A 17203-nucleotide genomic window follows, 5' to 3' on the forward strand; every position below is an offset into this window, starting at 1 on the left:
TTAACATGGTTACTACTCTTATTCTTGTCAAGCTTTGTAAAAACTGCTGATAAGTTTGGTCGTACCTCAGCAGGTTGCTCGCCATCGTCTTTGAGAAAGGACAGAGAAAAAAAAAGCAAGATGGGGGTGAGTGAGGTTTTGGATAAACTATTTTTAATTGTGGTTGAAGCAATAGACTTTTTGAACTTTGAATTGTGCATGGTTGTGTCTTGAGTGTAAAAAGGAGAAAAAAAATCGCAGTTTGGGAACTGGACTGAAATAAAAAGAAACCGAGTTGCTGTAATTCGGAGTGGATATGGTGAGTTTCATTCCACTATGAAAATGTGTCATATTTGCATTCTGGAAGATAATATAGTGTGTTTTTTTATACATTTTGCTTGCAGGTTATACACAAAAGGACAATGTGATCTAATACAAAGAGCAGCATGAAAAACAACAACAAAAATACTCAGTCGTGATTGACATTGTGATATATTAATCTGGTTTTAATGCATCATACTTGGACCTGTTTGAAACATTTTCCACTTTACAATGTGACCAAAATATTAGAAAAACTTCCCAGTGTGATACAAAACATTTTATGTGAATTTAACTCATTCACTGCCATTCACAAATGTATTTGGAAATTGAAAATATGACAGAGCACCATTCCCGAATTTTTTTTTTTCATTCTTGAGTGCTGGTAAAGCGCTGGCCGTGGCCTCTGGCAATGTTTTTATTTTCCACAAGGGGGCAGCATTTACCCTTTTTTTTTCATTTTAATGCTATGTTCCAGCTTCAGCGGTTGTTAAAGCGCTATATAAATCACTATGCATTGTATTTTGGACAGCCACCCTCATTTCCAGCTCAGATAACTCCAAATCCATTATAATTTGGGAATTAACTCTTTTTTTATGATGAAGGGAGAGAATCGAAGGTTTTTAACGCTATACTGAACTTTTATGTAGTCCTAAAACTCAATAGTCTGTGGGTCCTGGAATTCAAGTGACAATGACAAAAACCCTGGCACTGAAGTGTACACATTTTGGCACATCTGGCAGTGAATGAGTTAAAAAGAAAAAAAAAAACATTGAATGTATAATAAGATGAGTGTCAATGTTGTCTATTACAAAAATGTATAAGTTACACATAAGATACAAAGACGGTTACAAAATTGGCATTCACGCTGTCCAACATTGCCTTGATTTCCAAAAAAATGCAAATCACAGGAAGTGTTGACCTCAATGACCTCACTGTCATCATTTTCACAGTTGCGCAACGGAGCCTTAAATGGCGGTGAGTTGAGTCGAAGTGACGATTCTCAGAGTGACGCTGCCGGGCATCTCGTCGGCCATGTTGCGACCTTGTTTCCTCAGCCGAAGTCTCTGAGGGTCGGTGGAGTCCTTTGCCGCACCTGACAGCACCACTTGGCCCATGAACTGGTCCTGCACTGTGTTGCTGTTCCAGATCTAACGTCAGGCAGATGGTTTTGGGAGATTAACCAACGCGCATGGAGAAGGAATCCTCGGTAAGATGTCATTTATTTGTAATAACTATTATTTGGGGGTATAATTTGAACACAGCGATATTGATGCTAATCATTAGCCTGACAATTGTGTTTTTCAGTATGAATGAAGCTAAGTGGACTTTTGATGGAGAATAAGAAGTTATATGTAAAAGTTTCATGCTGTTGTATGCTTAGTCAACATGTGCGACTCGAATACACAATTGAAGCACAGACAACCTGGGGTCAATCTGAGGTCAACAGACACAGCTTGTTAAACTGTCATCTTCATCTAGGACAGGGGTGTCAAAGTCATTTTTTGCCACGGGCCACATTGTAGTTATGGTTTCCTCTCGAGGGCCGTTATGAATTTGGGGAACCCATTAGAATGTTTAAATCCCTTCAAATATTACATATAGAGCACACAGCAAATTAATGAATAACTCGTTTTCAAATCTGAAGTCAAGAATAATGACTTTTATTGTGGTTGACAACCAAAAATATGAAATTTTGGCTCAGATTTTAGCAATCATCATGGAATTTAACAAGTTTGATTTGCTTTCGCGGGCCGAAAAAAATGATGTGATGGGCCGGATTTGGCCCGCGGGCCTTGACTTTGACACCTGTGATCTAGGAGATCTGGCCTTGGACAGAATTTAGGACTTGGGAAACTCCTTATCAAAGGGGTAATTTAGGACTTGAAACTCCTTCACAGGAAGCGCTCATTAGCCAGGTTACAAATGTATCAGTTCATGGAAAAGACAATGTTTTATTGCTTACAGCTGTTCGTGCTTAGAACTCAAGAGGTGTGGTATTCCGATCAAGGAAACTATGTTTTACTAATGTATCACTTTAATTTGCATATACTCTCAATACATAGCTTGGCAAAGGGCTGCAGAAATCAGACGGCTGTCATGAATGGCTGCGTCTCCTGCCGGGAGTAAATACAATCTTTCTGGGTTCGAGTCGTTGTCCACAGTGTCCGATCGAACATCACTGACAACTTTCCCGAGGCAAACCGACATGGTTTTGTGTGTAATTCTCTTGGTTGTATGTTTAGTTTGACAGCAGTGAGAGTGGCATCAAATACTAAGAATTATTCACTTTTTACCAAACTGCTGCTTACTCCAAATAATGAAGGCCAAATACCGGTCTTCACTAGAAACCAAAAGTATAGCTTGAACTCATTCACTGCCATTCACAAATTTATTCGGGAATTGAAAATATGACGTAGAGCGCCATTCCCGAATTTGTTTGTTTGGGTGTCGATAAAGCGCTGGCCATGGCCTCTGACAATGTTTTCCCCTTCCAGAAGGGGGTAGCATTTCCCTTTTTTCCATGTTAGCGGTTTGTTCCAGCTTCAGCTGTTGTTCGAGCGCTATATAAACCAATATGTATGTATTGCATTGTATTTTGGACAGCTGCCCTAATTTCAAGCTCATATAACTCCAGAAGCATATAATTTAGGAATTCACTATTTTTTTTACTGATGAAAGAAGTGAGTCTACGATTTCTTATGCTGCATTGAATGTTTATGTAGTCCTAAAATTCAATATTCTGTGGGCCCAAGAATTTGAGTGATAACGACAAAAACCCTGGCACTGGAGTGGACACATTTTTGCACATCATGTGGCAGTGAATGAGTTAATTATGCTTGGTGAAAATATCATGTTTTTAAAAATGTGACCAAGACGAGTTGATTACATTGAGAAAATGAACAAATATCTTACTTGTACTGTTAGAGGCTTCCTGGGTTTTTTTCTGTAGAAAACGCCACTAGTTTCAAATGCTGGAGTCAAAGTATCCTTCTGGACCATTGATTTCACAGAGTGGCCCTCACAGCTTACGATCAGATATGGGTCGGCTCCTGCGTGCGAGCGCGGTATGAGGAACATACTATTTTCAGGAAATTCCCTAAATTTGGGTTCAAACCGAGATCCACTTACATACCTCCTGAGCTGTCCTGATTCTCCAGCCCCTCTGCATCATGGACGTAGACGTGGGTCACCACTTGCGGGTATCCAAAGAAAGAACTCCAGCATCTCACCTTTGGCTTATCCTCGCTTAGCTCCCTGGAAGCATTTCACGCGTGACTAGATGAACCGATAGAGCAAATCCAGATGATGATATACAATAAGGAATTTAGTCGATTTGCGAGTTAATGCAATTGGCCGTGTGCGTTAAGCGGTCAAGAGCAATGCATGCCAACATATTAAATACACAAATAATTAATTAATTAAACAAGCCTAAATTATAACACGAATGCTACCTGCATCCCGAGTCCAAATCAGTGAAGAGTCTTATCATATAGTCGCCCAGAGTGTGAGGTTTAAAGGTAGTGGGCAGAATGACGTAGCGTCCCTGTTGCAGCGTACACCTCATGAACACCGTTCGGGCATTGATGTAAGTCGACGTCGCCACGCATTTCTGGGTCAGGATGTCGTGCAGCCTGTATTTTCTGTTCAATTCCACCTGAGATCAATATAAAAAGCAGAAAAATACATTTGTCTTTGACGACTAATATTGGAAATTAGCCATTTGGTGTGTTTTTTTCTCCCCCTAGTGTCAGAGTTATGAATATATCGATGTTGATGTGACAGAAATTTTGTAATCGTTAAAGTTGGGTGACAATATACGGCATTAATAGTGTGATAGTTTTTCAGGTTTCTTTTGTGTAATTATTTTTTAATACAGTACATGTACATATAGTCTGTCTAAATGCGTGTGTGTTTGTGTGAAAGGTTCAGAGGCTGTCACTCGTCAGATCCTCTTATTTGGAATGAGGTAAGTATTTCTTTGGTGAATATGTATTTAACAGTAGCGGACCGTCAAGGCCTGCAAAGCCTTTTCTGCTGGCCTAAAAATATCTGAATCAAAGACTGCTGTTAATTATATTTTGTCCATGAATTCGTATGAAACAATTGAAAATGGACTTTTAAGCTTCATTTTCGTGACTTTTCCTTTTGTTTTTGTATTAATAATAATTAATTAAGCATTTAACCAATCATATTTAAGACATCATTTGTTACCAGGGTTAGAAATCTACCAGATGGACGACTTCACAATCAGTTTTGCGGTACCTGTGGCATCAAATGTATTGATCAAACGATGATTGGCTAGTCACTAGTCAATCATAGTTTGCGAACTATGATTGGCTAATCACTAGCCAATTATAGTTTGCGAAAACTGTTGCGATTATAAACCGCCAGTGACAAGTAGTACATGCTAGCCAGAGCTAGCACACTTTGTCGGTAACGAGCTGCATAAACAAATATATTGTGTTGATTTAATCGCAGCTTTGTCAATTAACAATGGCTAAAGGAGGGGAGGAAATGGAATTGGTTGCAGATTTACTGGTATAAAGCCATTTTCAAGACGGACTTATCAAGAAAAAATGGACATTAAGAAAGGTCGGTCTGTTATTTCCTGGCTAATGGTCGCCTCTAGTGGACTTGTAATGAATCACAACACACTTTTTTTCAGTCTGGACGAAGCACTACTGAAGCCCTATTTATGTATTTTGTCACCGATATTAAAAGCTCACAATTCAAATATCGTCTTATTCGCATTTGAGGAAAGCGGGTCGAACGGAGCGATATTTTTGGACGTAACAAAAAAATCTCATGGAAAACACTAACTCCAGTTTTCCCACAATGTTACATTGTTATTAACGAGATGAGGGATAAGGAAGGATAAATTTTCACTCAGTACTGTGCAGACAGCGATTTCTTTAAAAATGACATGTTGACAGAGTTGCTGACCTCAAATCCTATCCAGAAGCCTCCCTAAGTGTCTGCAATCAGCACGATAAAAGAGCCCATGATGTGTTTTTGACCATAGCCAGATGTCACGCGAATTGGAAAAAAGATTTGCCACGTTGCGGAAAGCTTCATCTAAGAAAATGTTATTTGTGCTTGAATAGAAAACCTTGTGTGTGTGTGTGTGTGTGTGTGTGTGTGTGTGTGTGTGTGTGTGTGTGTGTGTGTGTGTGTGTGTGTGTGTGTGTGTGTGTGTGTGTGTGTGTGTGTGTGTGTGTGTGTGTGTGTGTGTGTGTGTGTGTGTGTGTGTGTGTGTGTGTGTGTGTGTGTGAGTGTGTGTGAGAGAGAGAGAGAGAGAGAGAGAAAGTGTGCATTTTAAAAACTAGAAAGCGCCAAGTTCATCAACTCAAAACAATCGACTTCCTTGTTTGTGCAATTTTGTGTGATTCAGAGTCTTGACGAAAACAAAAGGCCTGATATGATCTGAAAAACATAATAGGTGTCATTAAAAACACACTTGGGTCAGTCTTTAGTCGGAGCCAGAACGTGAACAAATGAGCCTTGACCGGTGTTGATACTTGACATGAATTGTTTGCTTGCCTTTGTTTCCCTCAAACAGCCCTCATGCCCCACGTCGCAGCTCCGATAACACTTTCATATTCCTTCCGTGACATGTGAGTACTTTCACTTTATTTTATTTGTGTTTCTTTTTGTATTTCTAATGGGAAGTTAGTTTACCTTGAATATATTGAAGCCGATGGTAAGATTTTCCCCTTGGCCGAATTTCCTGTGGATTTTCATATCCCTTTGCTGTAAGGAGATGAGGACCTCGTCGGTCTCCTTTGTCACATCAAAAACATACTACAACCAAAACAAAATGTCTGTTAGAATGTTTGAAAACACTCTTGTAACATAAGTGTTGTATATTGCTGCTCGGTCGTACCTGTGGGTTTTGCAGAAAAGTTTGCTTGTGATTAGCGCAGCCGCCGCAGCGGTTTAAGAGAGGCTCGGCTTGCTTGGTCCAACTCCCAAAATGAACAATCTCATGCCAGGTCTTGTGGACACTGAGCACGGACGTATTGATGAGGCGACACACGTCAGCATCCGTAAAGTGCTTGCACCAGTCTGTAAAAGACATCCTGCATGCGAAGGGTCGAGTTGAAATGAATAAAACGCGATGTGGGACGGAGTTTCACAAACGGACGATTTGTTTGTCATTTGGATCGGCGATTGCATACCAGAACTCTCCGTTGTCTTCCACTGTGATACCAAGGTTGCCTCGTTCTGTGTCACCGACCTTTGACCATTCCTCGGAGCTGACAAAGTGATTACAAGAAAGACGATTACCATACCTGTTAATTTACCCTGAACTTTATATGTTTTTTTTAAATCATTTAAAATAATGTATGGCGTATACCAACTTTTATATGGGTTTTTTTTTTATGTGAATTAATCTTACAAATAGCATTTTAGCTGAAATCCAGTTCGTCTCAACTGCTGGTAGCCAACGACAACGCTACCGCTGATTGCTCCTATTGTCACGGCAAACCAGCAAAAGTAATTCACAATCGTATATACTGTGTGTATGTATATATATATATATATATATATATATATATATATATATATATATATATATATATATATATATATATATATATATATATATTTTTTCCGCTGCATACGCTCGGATTGATAAAAGGCGCTTAGAAATGAAATGGATTATTATTATAACGTGCAGATGCGCGGTAAGCTGACTGCATTTGCGCTTGTGTTAGCATTTTTTGGGCATTTCAAACAATGTACGGCGTACTACAACTTTTATATGGGAATTGTAATCATTTATAAGGGCAGCTATTAGCCACGGTGGACAGGTATGGATTACTCATTGACAATAGAATGAACAGCAGCATTTTGGAGCAACTGGAAATGCTTGGAGGGGGAGAATTGGTTAGCAACGGGTTCATGGTCCACACTCCACAACCCCCGTGAAGATAAGTAGGTTAGAAAACGGATGTGTGAGGCATCTGGATTGGTTTTGTGAGTGTAAAGATCACTTTTATATCCAGTAAAGTCTCGTTATATGGATATTCTCGGGAGTCGGAAAAAATATCGATATAACCGGACTATCGATATAACCGATCCGATCCAGATGAATTTGGATCCTTGCATGGGGTCCTACCTGTCACTCCAGGCTCCATTCCACTCAGTTTTGCCCCACGGATTTCTCATGCGGATCATGGGGATGGTTTCATTCTTGAAGTAGGCTACCAACCCGTGACCCAGTCGCACCCTGTTCACTGCTGTCACTGAATAGGCGTGACCTTTCACAAGCCCGTTGGCCAACTTCAGCTCGATTTCATGACGTTCCGCCTGATGGGGGGAGGGGGGGGAAGGGTGAGGACTATTTCTTTTCAATTGGCATTCAACTCAGCATGAATCTGACTTGATCTTGTTTTTAATCCCTGCTGCTTTCTACTATCTTTGTGACTGCTTTATTTCCTGTATAGGATAGTTGTCCATGTTAAACGCTCGCAAATTCTTTCTGAACTACAAATGATTTATCTTTCTGAGCCATATCTGTTATAATGACTAGCAGAATAATTTAACTCATTCACTACAAGATGATGTGCAAAAATCTGTCACTCCTGTGCCAGGGTTTTCGGCATTTTCACTCAAATTGCAGGACCCATAGAATATTGAGTTTTATGACTACATAAACATTCAATTCAGCGCAATAAACCTTAGACTATCTTCTTTCATCAGAAAAAAAAGAGTTAATTCCCAAGTTATATGGGTCTGGAGTTATCTGAACTTTAAATGGGGGCGGCTGTACAAAATACAATACATATTGATGTATTTACCGCTTGAACAACAGCTGAAGCTGGAACAAAGCGCTAACATGGACATAAGTCAAATGCTGCCCCCTCGTGGAAGGGAAAAACATTGCCAGAGGTCTGACTAGCGCTTTATCAGCACCCAAGCATAAACAAACAAAACTAACAAATTTGGTAATGACGCTCCACGTCATGCTTTTCGATTCACGAATAAATTCGGGAATGGCAGTGAATGAGTTCAATCAATATGTCTTGTATTGTGTTTTGTTGTGATGTCGTGTTGTATTGTATTGTATTGTATTGTATTGTATTGTATTGTATTCCATGCAAGACTGTGCAAATCCCGGGTCGCGCCACGTACCTTAATGGAACAACTGATAATTCCGCCACGGTCGTACACCTTGAGCAGATCGGCAAAGAGATGTTCCAGCTTCTCCGGGTCTTGATAGTACTTCTCCGCTTCCAGATTGATGGCTTCCGCCACAGCTCCACTGAAGTCCACCACTGCATCTCCAGTGTTGCCCCCCTCCAGTGACTCATAGCAGCCAGAGAGCCTGGACGCAGGATGAAAGGCACGTTTTGGATTGATTTTCACTATCAGTGGTATTTTATCAGTGGGATAACCGTCACCGGTTGCTAAAACACGTCCATGATAAGCCATTGACTCACTTTGCGTAAGCTTTTTCCAACAAAGCGCTCCAATATTCGTTGTTGTCGTTGGAATGACAGTAAATGAGCTCCCCGTTGATGGTAGGAAGCCGGTCATCCACCACCACATCCACCCAATTTCCAAACACCCAAAATTGAAAGTGGAAGATTCCGGCATAGTTCTCTGGATGTTTAGAATCCCACTCTTGCTCCTTCCAGTCAGGAATGACCTGCATAAAGAATTGTGCCAGTTGGTGTTGTGCCCATGTTTTCTCGTATGTTCTGCAAAGTGTTTTGTTTTAGCTACAATTGTTGAGAAATTGTGTTGTATAACAAAGCAGGGAGAGAAAAATGAAATAACATCCAATTGGGTCACCATCAACAATTGAGATTAACTCATTCACCACCAGACAATGTGCAAAAATGTGGCCACTCCAGTGCCAGGGTTTTTGTCATTTTCACTCAAATTCCAGGACCCACAGAATATTGAGTTTTAGGACTACATAAACATTCAATACACGCGTAAGAAACCTTGCACTGTCTTCTTTCATCAGAAAAAAGTTAATTCCTAAGTTATATGGGTCTGGAGTTATCTGATCTTGAAAATAGGGGCAGCTATACAAAATACAATACATACATATTGATTTATATAGCTCTTTAACAACTGCCCCCTTGTGCAAGGGAAAAAACATTGCCAGATGCTAAGGCTGGTGCTTATTCGGCACCCAAGCATGAAAAAACAAAACCGAACAAATTCGGGAATGGTGCTCTACGTCATATTTTCAATTCCCGGATAAATTCGGGTATGGCAGTTCAGGAGTTAGTATGTCACTACGTCTGTGTAAGCTCTCAGCCATACAGGAGTGGTCCATCGATGAGAAGGTATCTTCAGCCGTCATCTGTACTTCTTTGAAGGTGTCGGACGTTTCGCTTCTTATTCAAGAGGCTTCGTCAGCGAACTAAAATCTTTTGCTGGTAGTTTTGACCCTTTATTTATATATATATATATATCCCTACTGTCCAGACGTGATTGGTCCCTGCTCTCAGGTTGGGGGGAGCAGAGGACTACTACCTGCGGCTACACTCATTACTTCTATTATCCTGACAGATTACTTCTATTGTCCTGCCTGAGTATGGGTGTACGACTGGCCTGATTACCCCATTTGCTCTGGTATCACCTCATCAGCATAACTAAGCCTATGTTGCCTAAGAAGTCGGTTGTAGGAACGCTCCAACTTAAACCTCACCCCACCATGGCAATTTAGTGAAGGGTTTTGCTGCTTTATGAAAATAGCTTCTTTTCCTCCCATTTTCAAACCATCTATTTTCTTTCGCTAAGATTTTTACGTCATTGTCGTCAAATGAGTGGTTGCTAGCTCTTAGGTGCAAATGTATTGCAGATTGAGGCCCACTAATAATATGTCACTATGTGTTGAATCGAATTGTTTTATTTTATTTTCCTGAAAATCTGTCCCCCTGAAAAAAATACATAAAACACCCACATAAGATGAATTCAAAATTCAATCACTTTAAAAGTTCGGATAATTAAATTACGTCATATTTTCAATTCCCGAATAAATAAAGGTATGGCAGTGAATGAGTTAAGATTGACTTGAACAAGTGAAACAGCCTCGGGTAAATTCCTCATCTCAAGATTAATGTGAACTTTCTGGCATTTAGCGCGGCTCACCCAATCCACTCAACTAACCTTCTTCCAGAGGTTGGGCTTCAGAGCCAGACACGAACATGCGGCCACAAACCAGCAGTTCCCCACCGATCCCTGGTGCAAGTCATGCGAGCTGACACCCTCCACAAACAGGTGAGGGTCATTGCTGATCTCCTGCAACACAACGGCATGACGATCGATGCATGGTCACATGAAAATAGTTCACCACAAGGAGCCATTTTTGTAGCTTAGGAGTAGGGGATCACATTTGGTAAACGCAGTGGCGGGACATGGATTTCATCGCGAGGCCTTCAGTAGGGCTACGTCTGAATCAATCCAGACTGAAAATAGTGTGGTGTGATTTATTACAAGTCCACTATAGGGTAGCATTAGCCAAGAAATAATTAACTGACCATTCTTAATGATGTCAATTTTTTTCTTGAAAAGTCCATCTTGTAAATGGATTTAACAGTAAATCTCGAACCAAATCGTTTTTTTCTTCTCCTTCAGCCATTTTGAATTGACAAAACTGCTATTAAATCAACACAACAATATAGTTGCTTTTGCAGCTTGCTACCGATACAATGTGCTAGCTCTGGCCAGTATGCTCTTGTCACTAGTGCGCTTGTGATCAGAGTAGTTTTCGCAAACTATGATTGACTGGTGACTAGCCAATCAGGGCCTGCAGAACTGATTGTGAAGGCATCCAGGTCGATTTCTGATCCCGGTAACAAATGATGGCTGAAATGTGATTGGTTAAATGCTTAAATAACCACTTATGCTGATATGCAAGTGTTTTTTTTATAGATCCCTCATTACCATCCAAAAACATTTGCTAGTCTAAATATTTCTGTATTTTAATTATGTATGTATTCATTTTTTTTAGTTAGTTGTTAGTTAGCTAGTTAGTAGGTTTGTTAGTTAGCTGGCTATCTAACTATATTTATGTATCTAGCTGGCTGGCTATCTCGCTGGCTACCTGGCTGGCTATCTATTAGCTAGCTTTGTAACTATTAGAGTTACTTCCGGGTTGAGTGAACGCTGGCGCATGTGGCTGCCGCTGCTCACCCACAGAAAAACTTCATCCTGTGACTGTAAAGTGACCTTGAGAGTTTTGAAAGGTGCTTATAAATGAAATGTATTATTATTATTGTTATTATTATTATTATTATTATTATTATTATTATTATTATCATAAATATGAAAACACACGTCTGGAAGCAGCATAACGGGAAGATTAATGAAAGCAAGCTGAAAGACAATTTGGAATTATTGAATAGGAATTCATGGAGAAAATATAATTAACATTAGTCCGTGATTCTGATATTCTTTAGGCCAGCAGAGAAGGCTTTGCAGGCCTTGACGGTCCGCCACTGAGTAAACATGACATGCTTTATATAAGGTAGCCAAACCATGTTATGGGACATTTAATAACCACATTTTTTCCCTCAAATCAGTTAAGCACCCAGTTTGCAATCTTTAATTACCATAATTTTTAAACTATAAGGCGCACCTAAAATCCTTCAGTTTCTTTCAAAAGCTAGCCATGCTCCTTATAATCCGGTATTGATTTATGTGGCGCTTTAACAACAGCTGAAGCTGTAACAAAGCGCTTAACATGGACAGCTATTATGCACAGGAAATAAAGCAGTCACAAAGATAGTAGGAAGCACCAGGGAGTAAAACTAAAATCATTTCTGAATCATGCAGAGTCAAATGTCAAAGAGTACAAATGATTTTTGAGCAGGTTTATACATTGAAATGTTTAAAAATATGTCATTCATTGAAGGTGTGCCTTTTAATGCCTTATAGTCCAGAATTTATTATTTTTTTAAGTAATATTTTGGCGTCACAATAATTTTCTCTCAATACAGACACAATTACAGCAATTTCTTCAAACAAGATTCACCTCTGAAAGCCTCACATAAATCCCTCCCCACCCCCTCTTCCTTTCAGTCAAAAATATTCTGCCTGAGGGTCAACAGCCAATTCAAGTCCAAAAAAAACGTACCCAACACCATTCTATACACTCTATCAGATATACACTTTGCCTAAATACCCAAACAAACTGTGAAATCTTTTCCAGATTGTCTAAATTGTTCTTTCTTGACACCCCCAACATTACCCAAGAGTTGGAATTGCGCACTCACCCCGGGACGTTTCCATTGCACCATACCAGGTGGTGGTTTCCGAAAATACAGCGACGCATCTACGGTGGGGAATTCGGGATCCTCAAAGAGTTTTTTACTCTTGATGCAATCCTTTTTCAGCTCATTGTAGTGCTGGTTCTTGTAGGGGGTCGCAGAGGAGAACATGGTCCACAAATAGAAGACTCACAACTGTATAAAAAAAAAGCATACGTACATATTTAGATAATTTTTTTTTGTCCCACCCCCTCAAATCCTGCCGATAAACGTCTGCACTTTTTTTTTTAGGACTTTGCAAATATCTCCGGAGTGTCTCGCTCTGAATTATTGAACTAAGTCACGGAAGGCTCAGTATAAACTAAAACCATACCCAAAAATGAACTGGCGCCAACCTTCTCATCCGCATCTGTTTTTTAGCCCAAACTGTCTGGAGAGCATCTCAAAGTGTCACGTGACTAAAGGAGCAATGAACTATTGACGCTGTATACGGATGTTGTAACCTTTGACTCCTTCATTTTTTTTCCCATCAAGGCCAAACAAATTCCATTAAAGCCATCCCAGGACAAATACAGTGATACTTTAGCTTACGAACGATTTAGCTCACGAACTTTTAACTTTAAATTCACGAGCATATAGTCTTGACTGACAAACTAGTTTTCGGCAAACGAACCAAACCAAAGTATGCTATGTCGACCATTGCTACTTGTGTCTAAGGGTGCTGCTGTGTTGTCTAAGCAACCGTCTCAGGCAATAGAAGAGGTTGAAAAACCTCTGTTGATTTGGATGAACAAAAAGCAGCTAGCAGGGGACAGTGTGAGTGAAGGTATTATCGCTGAGAATGCACGGCAACTTCACTCGGATATCATGAAGAGGCAACTACATCCACCATCATAAAGATAAATAAAACGACTTTATTACATAGTACTGTTTATTTTTTTTCATTACAATACAATAGCACATTTATTATACATGAAATAAGGTATATTTTGTGTAGTTTTAAGGCTTGTTTAGTGGAAAATTAAGTTTTATGGAGACCTGGAAACGAATTATTCTAATTTTTAATGGTTTCCTATGGAAAATGAATGTTTGGAAGACACACTTTTCGCCTTACACACACTTTCTGGGAAACAAGTTCGTGAGTTGAGGTATCACTGTCGCCTTATATCAACGTACAAGTTAATTTACGTTAAAAATGTATCACAAATATTACCTTGACAAAGACACCCGCGCTCTGTTTGTTCGTTATTCATTTGCCAAACGGCATTTACGGACCATGTACTACAACACAATACGCAGACGTGTCTTTTTAATGCCAATCTTCCCCTATGCATCAAACAAACAAAACACAACGAACCCGGATTCCGATGACCAGTAGAATGTAAACAATTCTCCATACAGCAAAGTAATCACAAGACGTCACCGTACCTCTGACACGGGATCTCAATGCCTTCTTGCGCCGCAATGAGGAAGCTCAGCAGTGTTTTTTACCTGCCCGCTTTTCCCCTCCCACACTCTGCCGATGCATTGTTGGAGGAGCCGCACCCTGCCTCCTTTCCAGGGCTCTTCTCTTACGCTGAAACTTCCTCTGATATAATTTTATTGTCTTCAATTTACGTATGGGAAATCACTGAATTGGATTACTTGGCATACTTATATTTTAATTGAGGAGCCTATCCGGCGTGGAAATGACTGTATGCAGCACTGACTGTGTGTGCGCGTTATCTACTTTAGCGTTCCAGGCTAATGTGATCACGCAGTGTATTTTGGTCAGATATGTATACCCAATCCCATAAAGGTGTCACTTTTGAATGTTATGTATTATTAGATTACCGTTCCCTTTTTGTCTTGTGTAGAATGATGAAACACATCACCTACCGCCCACCCTCGAGTACTAGCACAGTGCAAGAATAAAGACAAAAGCGCGGGAAAAAAAATCCTACTGGACCCTCCGCATCCTGTTCACCACCTTCCAGCGACTCTCCTTTAGCCATGCGCACCAAATCCAGCAGACATTTAAAGAGCTTAATAATAATAATAATACATTTAATTTCTAAGCGCCTTTCAAAACTCTCAGGGACACTGCAGTCACGGGATATGCCGTTTTTTTGAGCGTGGAAAATCCTACTTGACCCTTCGCACCCTGCTCACCACCTTTTCCAGCAACTCTCCTTTAGCCAGGCGCTAGCAATCCAAATCCAGCAAACATTTAAACAGCTTCTTCCCCCCATCGCCATTAACTCTCTAAACAGTAACTAAAATATAACTGTATAGTACCTCTTAGCATTTTTGCACAACCCTGTACAACAGCATCCCGTTATAATTATTGTAGTTTCAGTTCTGTACTAATTTGAACCACTGCTTGATACTTTGCACATTGTCTCACAGTTGTTAGTGAGAGTTACCACTTACATTAAGGAAGTTGATTAGATTAGATTAAATTTTATTGGTGTCCTCCATACTTATTTGTCATTTTTATGATGATACTAGTGCAGCGTGTTCTATTGCGGATAAATTCCTTGTGTGTTCTACATACTTGTCCAATAAAGATGATTCTGATATTGTGATGCCGTGATGTTTGTCTACGTGTGTTGCTCCACCGTTTGCGCTGAAATAACTTCCAGAACCGCAAGCGTTTGATGTATTGTTCCAAATTTGTGAAACTGCTATTCATTGCAAAGTGAGTTTAAATGATATCCAATGATAATTCCCAGTTTTAATATGCAGTATTACCCAAATGTAGAAATATATTCGTTTTTGTAGTTTGTAGACCCGCATCGCATCGTACTGAAAGAATTTGGTGACCTCATTTAGCGAGGAAATGTGACTGAATTCTCCATGTGACAGATAGTTATCAGTTTTCTTTGAGCATGCAGGTGTTCCTAATCAGAGAACTTGCGAGTGGATCAGTGCAAGGACGGTGACAGAAAGACATTCTGGTGGATTAAAAGTGTCTGAGGAACATCAGGATGTGACACTCACCTGTCGAGGGTCTGCGTTTGCCGTTCTGAGGTCCGTCGCAGTCAAAATCCTCAATGCGTCCCAGGTTGCGGGTTAGAAAGGTTGTTTCCATAAAACACGGAGGATGGGCTCGGATGCAGATTGCAAAAACTGTGCAAACTCCCCTGAAGCCAATGTCGTAATTAGGCCACGAGCAGGAATCACAAACTGGTCTGACCAGCGACTCCGTGCATTCATACAATGGCTTCTGAGGAGAAACGGGTGGAGGGGCGACTGCAACCAAATACTTCAGAGCTCCACGTCGGTGAAACAAGCCAAAACCTGTTGCGTTTGATTTGCATTACACCCGGAGAACCAATTGGAGTACTTGTGTGGAGGAATCTGCTGAAGCTTTGATATAGTGGCCGTATTGTGCCAGATCGCTCAGATAGGGGCCAAAGGTCAGTCATATTTAAAAGTTTGACAATTACAGAACGAAGGAGGCATTCAGTGTGCACACTAGTTGAAGTGTACAAGAAAAGACAAACTGGCATGCACTCCGTTGTCTGGATTTTAGTCGGTCGGGAAGGAGCACAAGGAGCTCTTTGACTCTTGGAGACACAAGAGGAAAAACGGCTTTCAGATAATCTTCCACTGGGCAAGTGGAAAGGAATGTTCTGTGACAGCCAAAAAGAAATACGACTGACTCATGAAGATGTATCCAAATTAAACATAAAGCTTATGGATCAATACTGAGCCGAAAAAGAAATGGATGTAATGTATAAAATGCAAGTCAAGTTCACATATGCTTCAGAGGCACATTATTTTTCATATTTACTTCATCCCTCCACGTTTCGTGTCTGATTCAAACCATTTCAACTTTCAAATTAAAGGTTTATTTTTTCAGAGTACTGTATCTTGGAAACCAGGATCACAATTCTTGAATTTATTATATTTCTGTGTGTGTGAAACTAAATAAAAAAAATAATTAAATTAACTTTCGCTTAAAAATCAGTGACAAACACGACTCCTTTTTTTTTAGCTCAGGTGTTGCTAATTAACTAGCATACGTCGTTTCGAAACAGAGGCCACTCGCCTGATAAGAGCTTTCCCATCTTTTCTTTCATCTAATAACCTTTGGACGGTGTAATAATTTTGAAATCTATATCTTTATCTTTATTAGTCATTTTTGAATGAGTTAACCCTCCACTCAAACGCGACGTCGCAAGTCCCAAAGTGCAATAAAATACGGTAAGCCCAACAATATACGGTACGGTCAACAGGGGGTAGCAGACTCCCACTTGTAGTACTGTACTTAAATTGTTTCCCTTTTAAAATTAGTATAATGTGCTGGACTTCGCGTCTTTTTCAAGCGTGCTGATTGATTCTTAAAATGATGTGAAATGTTCTTTTCTAAAAGTGAGGCATTACTGAACAATCATCCCTTCGCTGGTCGTAGACAGAAACAGGCATTTATTTTGGTGCATCATATTTGTCGACCACATTTCAAAATAAGACCTTGGTTTGACTTCAAATTCCTACTTTAGCTTCACATTTCTCTTTCTCGCTTTGTGTGGGCATCGAAAGACATAATTTAAAACTTCAGTCATATATTTCCTGTATATGATAGTTGTCCACGTTAAGCGCTTTGGTACAGCTTAATCTGTTGTTGTGTCTGCTTTGTAATACAAAACACCACAAAAGTGCTATATAAATCAATATGTATT

General features: G+C 40.0%; 1 protein-coding gene across 3 annotated transcripts; it reads right to left on the minus strand.

Annotated features, from left to right (window-relative positions):
* Nucleotides 1-458: 458 nt before the first annotated feature.
* On the minus strand, nt 459-15839 carry LOC148886577 (calpain-5-like). Of its 3 annotated transcripts, none has more exons than XM_089016426.1 (13): nt 15519-15839; nt 12543-12731; nt 10435-10566; nt 8748-8956; nt 8440-8632; nt 7424-7614; nt 6480-6557; nt 6185-6380; nt 5980-6102; nt 3753-3955; nt 3434-3555; nt 3214-3350; nt 459-1448 (listed from the first exon to the last, which is right to left on the minus strand). In XM_089016426.1, the coding sequence occupies exons 2-13, from the start codon at nt 12705-12707 to the stop codon at nt 1266-1268; spliced, it is 1932 nt and encodes a 643-aa protein (XP_088872552.1). In that variant the 5' UTR covers nt 12708-12731; nt 15519-15839; the 3' UTR covers nt 459-1265. The 3 variants fall into 3 exon arrangements, with proteins under 3 accessions (XP_088872552.1, XP_088872553.1, XP_088872555.1); XM_089016427.1 differs by lacking the exon at nt 15519-15839 and adding an exon at nt 13965-14106; XM_089016429.1 differs by lacking the exon at nt 15519-15839 and adding an exon at nt 13894-13965.
* Nucleotides 15840-17203: the final 1364 nt, after the last annotated feature.

The sequence above is a fragment of the Hippocampus bargibanti genome, linkage group LG16, assembly GCF_051943395.1.
Source record: "Hippocampus bargibanti isolate YZ-2025 linkage group LG16, ASM5194339v1, whole genome shotgun sequence".
Classification (NCBI taxonomy): domain Eukaryota; kingdom Metazoa; phylum Chordata; class Actinopteri; order Syngnathiformes; family Syngnathidae; genus Hippocampus; species Hippocampus bargibanti.